The sequence below is a fragment of the Trichoplax adhaerens genome, genomic scaffold (assembly GCF_000150275.1).
Source record: "Trichoplax adhaerens TRIADscaffold_6 genomic scaffold, whole genome shotgun sequence".
In the NCBI taxonomy this organism is placed as follows: Eukaryota; Metazoa; Placozoa; class Uniplacotomia; order Trichoplacea; family Trichoplacidae; genus Trichoplax; species Trichoplax adhaerens.
In genome coordinates, this window is record NW_002060948.1 from 4,002,682 (window position 1) to 4,011,911 (window position 9,230).

Genomic DNA, 9,230 nt, shown 5'->3' on the forward strand with positions numbered 1-9,230 from the left:
TATTATTGAGTTCGTTTGGTCGAATATTTATAGTGATAAATACATGTACTATCTCAACTAATATGATAGGGGATTAGGATAACTGTATGTACAATATACAATAAAAGTAACCTTAAGTGGTAGAGTCGTGTAACGTATTTGTATTATTACTGTACGATAAAACAAAAATTTACTAAAGCATTTCGATACTACTTTGACGATCATGATGCGATTTGCGGTGTCATACGGATATTGGTTATCCTATATTTTATCCATATCATCGCAGGCAATAGGGCTAGTTGCATATAACATCGTGTTTGATCGTCTCATTCGTAATATAACTGAGCTTTTGTTACTACTTATGAAAGTAGTTTTGTTTATTTGATATATATATAATGCTTAGTAACTGTCTGAAGATTACTTCAGTATTGCACTTCGTTATTAAGAACACTTGATTCCAGTCTAGGTTATAACCATATTTGTATTGAGCTGAGAGTGTCTCATACACTCGTATAAAGCCTAGATGGAATACTGGCTTTTTTTTGTATACAAGTTGTTGAATATACGAGCGGTGATTTTAAAGCCTGCTTTTATTACTACGCTATTACAAATTAAAGGTGAGAATTCCAGTTAGAGTATGCGAAGTCATTTTGAATTTTTACAATCTTGATAGTAAAATTGGATGGTTCTTTGCTAGAGCGCGCTATTGCTATCATGATTATTACTTGTAGCACTTGTAATTTTATAACTTTTATTTCTACCTACTATATAAATTACGTAGCAATCTATATGTCTCTTTGGTCAGTATGCTAGTGACTATCTTTCTCTCGCCATAAATTGATTGGTGGTGTACTACAGTATTTAGGGTTGATCAGAGTTATTTTGGCCCTCATCACTATACTCAGTAGATGATTGCATGGACTCTTTGTATATTATAATGGAAATTGTTTAGCTATCTCAATTACTGTTGGCAGATTATTCTATCAGGTGACTAGTTGATCGTGAAAGATCTTTCTCTCTACCTTTCGCCAAATTACTACAATAAGATCGAACGAAGGAATCTGGAGGATCGATAAGATATCATGCACTACGAGTCACTGATTACTTACTCAGACTACTCCTAGCCATTATTGTAATATGCATTATGCAAGACTTCCAACCACTTGGTCGATATAAAGGAAAAATGCACACATCAAATACTGTTGATATTATTAACCATCAATGTTTATTTTGCAATGCGGTAGCCAGAGCCATTTTCCCCAAACGTTTATCACCATTGAGAACGGTGCAGTGCTCTACAGTATCTCCAATCAAGCAGACTCATTTGTAGTTATTGTAGTATGCATTATGCAAGATTTGCCACCGCATATTGAATTAGCGATTCTAAAGTATTTATTTTCAATACAGTAATAACAGCCGCTTCTGCAAAATAGGTGTCACAAGGATAGACATAGTCATAAACTAGGAATTGCACAGTAAACTACAGTCTCTCCAATCAGACAGGCTGTGAACGAGATGTTTAATGTGCATTTCTAAAACAATTTCTTATTAATAACGTAAAGTCTACGCTTATGAGATAGATTCTATCCACTTTATGACATCGCTCATTCCATTTCTGCAGCCGTTCTTGCTGCGAATTTCCTTCAGTCCCTCCATCCGTTTGTCCATCCGACACCTCTGTAAGTCGTGATCACGACGTGAACACTACGTGATCACCAGACGTGTCGAGGGTGTCCCAGTAGAGTGTACGTAGTGTAGAGCGTGCGTCACCCTCATCGAACGAGAGCCAAGGAGATGCTTCCAGAATGATCACATGACCCTATTAAGCAATGGTGAGTGGCTTGACTTCATGAATGAGTATTGAGTAGGTGGGCGACGGTGACTCTTTTTGCAGACCTTTCAATACTTTGATCAACATGCTCATCCATCTGTGCTACCGACTAGGATTACACTGCACCAACAGCGTATTATGCTATCTTGTTACACGGAGCACAGATGGACGCGTCAACACATCGAGTGTGACGCTACTGTACGAGGGTTGAACACAAAATCGTACGTACTACACTAGTACAAAAGGCTTGACGCAAATTGACTGGTTACAGTCCGGATTTCCTCCTTCTGCAAGCTGGTAAGTCAAAGGGAAAAAAAAAATTTTTTTCTAGTCGAAACTATTTCAATTCGTCGTCATTTGCAGTCAATTTAGAGCTCATTTCCAGTCGTTGAGATCTTTCCTGTTGTAATGGATGGAAGCTACGTGTGTTGTGGTAGTGTAGATTTTATTAGGCTAAAACATTGAGATGGAAAATTAGGACATTTCGCTTACTTGTGTAGATTAGCACTGTGAGAAGAGCGTTTCTACTCTATTGTTGTGCAAATAGGACTTGTACGTGAGCCAGTATTCACCAACAGCTGAGCATAATCTTTCCACAGCTCCTACACCGATCCCACGCCATTTTTAGTACATCATTTGCTAATGATTAGCGTAATGGACGATGTAGTCGCTTACTTTTCTTACAAATGGCCAGTAATGGACGCCATGGACTGTAAATAAATCAATTTTCCTTCATGTTGTCTTTTTTCACTGCACTGCGCTACCGAAACGGATTCCATGGACTACGTCACGTAGGCATATTGTGTTTCAATGTTTGAATTATCTACTTACTCTATATGGCGAGTATACGTAATACAGTGAGGATTCTTCAAATGATCTTAGAATAGGACTAAACTGAATTAGTAGCACTAAGTAGTAAAATAGCTTGCATGAACGGTAAGCTGAACCAAGTACAGTAGTCTCTACTGGAAACGAACTTGTAGTACCATACAATTATCCAATGAAATCTTGGCTAATTCAAAGTACACTTCTACGTCGAATTGGCAGTATAGACTAATAGACGTAATTATTATTATTATGCTGTAATAAGTATCATTAATATGATCACTTAACGTACCAATGCAGCAATCCTTATTCATCATGAGTCATACGAGACTTAGAGCAAACCGTGAACAGGTGGAACTATAGGTACAAAGCTATTGATGCATTTTGTTGCAGGGTGTAAAACGTCAATTGATAAATCTACACTAAATTACGATGCACGCAACTCCCAATGCGATGTCATGGTAATTTTTCATGCGTAATAAATTGGTCCAAACTCATGAGAGCTACTTTCAATCAACTTAAAGTTTTTTGAATAAATTATTTATTTATAAAATCATCGGTCAATATAGTACATGATTAATAATTTTTACCGTAGAAATAACATAAAATTTGAACTCGACATGACCCGAAAATTTTTGTTGTAATCGCAAGGACGATCATGTTCTGTAGCGCTAGACAACACTCGATAGGTAGTTTACCTATTAAAATCAAGTGACAGTAATTTACTTTTAATACAGGTCGATTCTTAAATTGAACTTTAATATTATTATTTCAGCGACTGACTGTGAATCAAACGTCTTAATGTTTGTTATCGCATAAGTGTATATGTCATATAGGACATATATAGAGATAGATAAGAACATGGGAATCTGCAACTTTTTAGACAATTAAAGTAGTATTTTTCTTATGCTGCAGATCTTTGTCCTTTACTGCTGACGTGTCGATCTTACTCTCTGAATAAACAATCATGGTTAAAGTCGGAATTAACGGGTAATGGAGAGCCTTCTTTCTTGATCGGCTTACGTATACGTATGATTAGTTATGAATCATCACTGGTGCCAATATTTCAACATAGAATACGTATATATTCACTCTCTGCTTTCGTGCAATAGGTTCGGCCGTATTGGTCGTCTGGTATTTCGTGCATCCATTGCAAAGGGTGGCGTAGATGTTGTTGCTTTAAATGATCCCTTCTTGGATGCCGAATATATGGTATGATCTTAATAGAAGTAAATAGTAGTACCGTGCTAACGTTAGCGCAAGAGTAAAACCTAGAGCTTGACGCAGTTTCAAGAATTGTATCTTGTTTATGCCAAAGCTGTCATTTTTACTCTTACAATTCAATAGCTTATGTTTAGTTAACGTCAGTACTCATTATCAAGGAAAGTTTTCGGTTAGTGTCGTTTTGAGATAGTACTGCAATGATGCACAGTATAATCAATGCTTGTCTGCAATGTCTTAATGGTATAATATGTAAGTTACCATAGACAGGAATTTTATACACATACTTATTAACTCATTCAGTCAGTTAACAGCTGCTGATGTAAAATGAATTGTTTTGATATTTCAATAGGAATGGATTGTGTATTGTATAGTACTGACATTAACAAGCATTATAGTATTTCTAGCATAATTCTGGGTATACGTATATGTCTATACTATAGGCTTACTTGCTCAGATACGATTCGACACATGGCAGATTTAGTGGCTCAATCGAAGTTAAAAATGGAAACCTAGTTGTCAACGGCTCAGAAATCAAAGTATTCGCAATGTAAGTATTTTTCCATTATTACCTGAAATGTATCTTAGTTTGTGTATAACATTTGAAATATATAGGATACTGTTGACACTTGATTATTTAAAATCAATAATTATGAGCTAGTAGAGAGTAATAAAATTGTTTCAGCTGCAAAACTATTTTAACTATGAATTTACGCCAAAAGCTAATTGCATGATTTGTCATCTTTCTACTATTTACTATATTACAGTATTTCAGTGTCGTTACATGTCTAATTTCGAATTACTAAATTAACAGTCGAAATCCCGCGGAAATTCCTTGGGGAGTCTCCGGCGCTGATTACGTTGTGGAATCTACCGGTGTATTTACTACCCTTGATAAGGCTAAGGTAATTTACAAGTTCGAATAAACATCCAGTATAAAATAGACATCGGCGTATTAATTTTTGTAGACTAAATATAGTAATAGACCATCACTTCTACTTTAATGTAATCGTAAGCCACGCCACCTTGTTTTTGTGTAGGCTCATTTAACTGGAGGTGCAAAGAAAGTTGTGATCTCTGCTCCATCCGCTGATGCACCTATGTTTGTCATGGGAGTTAATCACACCAAATATGATGCTAAAAGCATGGATGTTGTAAGGTATCGTAAAAATTTTAGAATTTTAAAACTATAATTCTGGATGGAATGAGCTTGATGTCATAACGCTGTAAACAATATGTGATAATTTACAGCCATATCATAATATCGAGGCACCGATAACTGACTAGCAACAAAATAGTTTTAATTTAATGAATGATTTATTTATAGCAATGCATCTTGTACCACAAACTGTTTGGCTCCTCTCGCTAAAATCATTGACGATAACTTTGGTATTGAGGAAGGACTAATGGTAACTTACATCTTTTGTTACGTATGCAGACAACTCAAAATTTAGACCGATGACTTTATAATTATGCTTCAAAAATTTTTATAGACGACGATTCATGCTTTCACAGCTACTCAAAAGACTGTAGATGGACCTAGTGGCAAGGTTTGTATTATATCAACTACCGTACTTGATCACTTAATCGCTTTAGCGTGTACCAGAGGTACTCATATCTGCCTCATTAAAATCATGAACAATAGTCGATAATTTCAAATGCTTTCTGCAGAAATGGCGAGATGGTCGTGGTGCCGGTCAGAATGTAATCCCAGCGTCGACTGGAGCCGCTAAAGCTGTTGGCAAAGTTATCCCCGAATTGAATGGGTATGATTATGCTCCGTTGCTGCATATCAATGATAATGAATCGTAGAAAGCATACTAAATTGATTGTAATTTGTGCTTTTGCTAGCAAATTAACTGGTATGGCATTCCGCGTTCCAGTACCTGATGTATCTGTGGTTGATTTAACCTGTCGTTTGAAGAAGGAGGTTAATTTTGCATAGATACAAAAATATAACGTACAAAATTTATCAATAAAGGAGTTTAGTAATTTTATAATAATAATCGGCTAGACTACCTATGAGGCCATCAAAGAAGCCGTTTCTAAAGCCTCCAAGTCATCTGAATTTCAAGGTATCATGGGTTATACCGAAGACGATGTTGTATCATCCGACTTTGTTGGAGATACTCATTCCAGTATTTTTGACGCTAAAGCTGGAATCATGCTTAGCGGCACCTTTGTCAAGCTGGTATCTTGGTATGCTTTGTGATATAAAGTCTATCTTTACTCTTAAATTCGTTCTGATCTTATTCATAAATTTACTGAAATAATACTGAACTCGCATTTTATATGTCGAATTGTTAACGATAGGTATGACAATGAATTTGGCTACTCGAATCGTGTTATCGACCTGATCCGTCATATGGACTCTCAATAAAGTGACTATTTACATTGCGAGCTATTATGTGACGTAAATGGACTGAGTTTAGGCTAATCGTTGAGCATTGCTATGCTGTAGACCGAGTAATATGATGTAATAACTATAGGTATAGTTATTCGTTTTTTTAATTACTTTCGTTATTGTAACCTGTATATGCTCAATGCATGTGGACAGTAACATAGAAATTTACAACTAAATGTTAAATTTGGCTTTTATGATGCTCTATGAATGTTGTTATTGAGTGAGAATGGGAATGGTTACAATATCGTTATAGTTGTGATTGGAATACCTCGTTATGTATTCAATATAACTTTATGTATCCCCTAAGAAGATTACATCTTTGTAAAACGTTGATCATGCAGTGAAATCATCGCTGTGATCTACTGGTGTGATTTTAACTCAATAAAATTATTGTATGGTATTTGTGTGTACCGTAAGCCGCTGGTTTGTCACTGTTCTTACTATTGTAAATACAGTCGTTTTATTCGTCTTAATTGATAATCACGATTAGAGTTCACGATCTTAAATTGTGTTGCACTGTGCCTCAGATGACTTATACGTTACGATTTGTCTGTTATAAGGATGGGACTCGAAAGTTGCAGTGGCGATTTCCTTGTAATGTTACTTAAAATTGCGATATTACATTAGAAATGGATGTTTTGTAGAAAGGATATCGTAGCAAAATACTTTTCAACATGACCGTCACTGGTCATCACTTTAGACTCTATTATATATGTTGATCTCGTCGATGAAATAACATGACAGCAATATCAGTAAGCCTCCAATCCAGCGTGCATGCAAGCTGGACCATTTCTTGTTAGCTCTAATATTTAAACAGGCATACTATATATTGTTCATGCTCTAGAAGATTAATGTTAGATAGTAGAAAGTGCAGTAAATAAACTCTACCGTATATACGAAGTATTCTAAGTACTAAAGCGGTACATGGTTGCATACGCGAGATTCATTTTGGTAGTCAATTTTCAAGTTACGACGCTGACAATACAAACGCAGATTTGAAAAGGAGTTTTGAGTTCGTATTACATATAAGAATATCCTTTTATTTCTACTTCAGTAAGTACAGTACATACATTACTGTAGCATTTGATGCGATACACTATATTCTTAGATCCTGATGATGCTGTTGAAGTATATCGTAGAAGAGCAACAGTTGGATGCATATGGATCGCCAAGTTTTCATAGTACTGTACAAGGCATGATTGCAAAAGTATAGATAAATTGCCATATTTCAAAATATGATGAAAGTTCTGTTTTATGCATCAAAAATGTAATAGTCTACGATCATACTTTATAATGTATTTCGTCTTCAATACAAAACGACTTAGTTTGGATATAGAAAACCAACATCAATCTGGCTGGAAATAATGACAGTTCTCATCCAACAATACGCATGCACGCTAGCAATCTTCTCGAATTCATAATTAATTCATAAAGCAGCGGCAGCGGCTAAATTGCATCAGCCATCAATGAAAGTAAGTGCAGAGTTGATAGTAGGTTAAACTATGCGATAGTGTCTGATTTAATATTCTTACAACATAAGGATAAATCTATTCGGTAAGCTATTAAATAGGCAAGCATATTGCAGGCTTGAAATTAGATTCTATCGTTGATAGAGAGAGTAAAGACTTGAACCAAGTTTGCATGATTTGACATTTTGCTTCCATGACTTTCTTATCAATTTCATGAGCTTTACAAATTAGAGCATCAATTACAATCAAGGTTTAGTCTATCCTTATGGTATATCTGATATCCTTCAACGTAGTGCTAGTTTTATTTTATCAGTGTTAAAACTGTTAACGCAAAATAGAGTACGAGTAGACATGGATAGAAAGTCTTGGTAGATCATCAGCCGGTCGATAAGCTACTTTCCATAATCATCAAGTTTATCGATCATCTATCAGCATAGCTAGAAAATAGAGTAGGATCGAGTGATCGTAGCGCAAAGAAAGCTGGAATGGCTTGAACTGTTAGTGTTGGTAAATAACAATTTAGGACGATATTCTCGATTTCTTGTCTATCGTTGATAGATTTGTACTCTACCGCATTAGTATGAAATACTCTACCAGCTTTGGATATAAGGTACAGATTAAGTATGTAAAAGTTCTTGATGGACATATTTAAGTATGGCTGGAAAGTAAATCGAAAAGTAATCGGCGGAGATGGATAGAGAGATTGCTCTAAGCTCATCATTTTATACTGTACCTTGGCTAAAATTCAATAATTGTAATTGATAGATAGCCTAAAGTCATTATTGATATGCTTTAAAGCCTAACTTTCTCTGAAGTTGTGATATTTGTACATTTGATCGCCGCTTGGCACGATATTCTTGTCTACGCAACAGTTATAAATCTCTTTTAGGTAAGAAAGGTTATTCGTTCTCAAGATGTCTAGCTCCATCTCAGATTTTCGGTTCTACCAGTAGCAATGTTATAACTATAGTAATTCTACAAGAACTAACTACCACTTTTGGGTATACTAGTCAGAACTTTTATTACTCACATAACAATATCCTCCTGTGTAAATCACACATATACCTAGTTTCATATTCATTAAAAGTTATATTAAGAAAATAGGTTAGAACTACAGTAGTTGTCCAATGAGTGTAAAGGGTGGCTACTCATGCAAAATATTGCAGTAGGACTTGTCTTAACTCTACTCTATTTCTCTATATTACTTTTACATTGCGTTATGAAATCGATAGTCAAGTTTGCGGTCACTGTCGATTTCGTACTCAGTGATATTTAAAGTCGACAAGCGTTAGTATTTTCGTTGTTTCTACCTATACGAAACCTTAAAATCCGTAGATATAATCCTTGATTGATCAGGCTGTACATAATTATTGCTTCATGTTATAGCAATCGTCAGCTAACGATGAATTAATCGCTCAATTGTAATTTTCGTTGTTATATTGATGCGTTCCGTCTACTCTGCAGTTTAGGTTCTACTGGCTACTAAGATATAACAAGTGCC

At 35.4% G+C, this 9,230-nt stretch overlaps 1 protein-coding gene across 1 annotated transcript; it reads left to right on the forward strand.

The window, feature by feature from the left end:
* Positions 1-3,602: 3,602 nt before the first annotated feature.
* On the forward strand, positions 3,603-6,648 carry TRIADDRAFT_64020 (expressed hypothetical protein; the record flags this gene model as incomplete). Its single annotated transcript, XM_002113377.1, has 11 exons — positions 3,603-3,625; positions 3,748-3,847; positions 4,300-4,406; positions 4,671-4,761; positions 4,897-5,015; positions 5,184-5,265; positions 5,350-5,406; positions 5,528-5,622; positions 5,708-5,786; positions 5,871-6,055; positions 6,170-6,648. 11 exons carry the CDS (start codon positions 3,603-3,605, stop codon positions 6,234-6,236), a joined length of 1,005 nt encoding a protein of 334 aa, XP_002113413.1. The 3' UTR covers positions 6,237-6,648.
* Between the last annotated feature and the right edge of the window lie 2,582 nt (positions 6,649-9,230).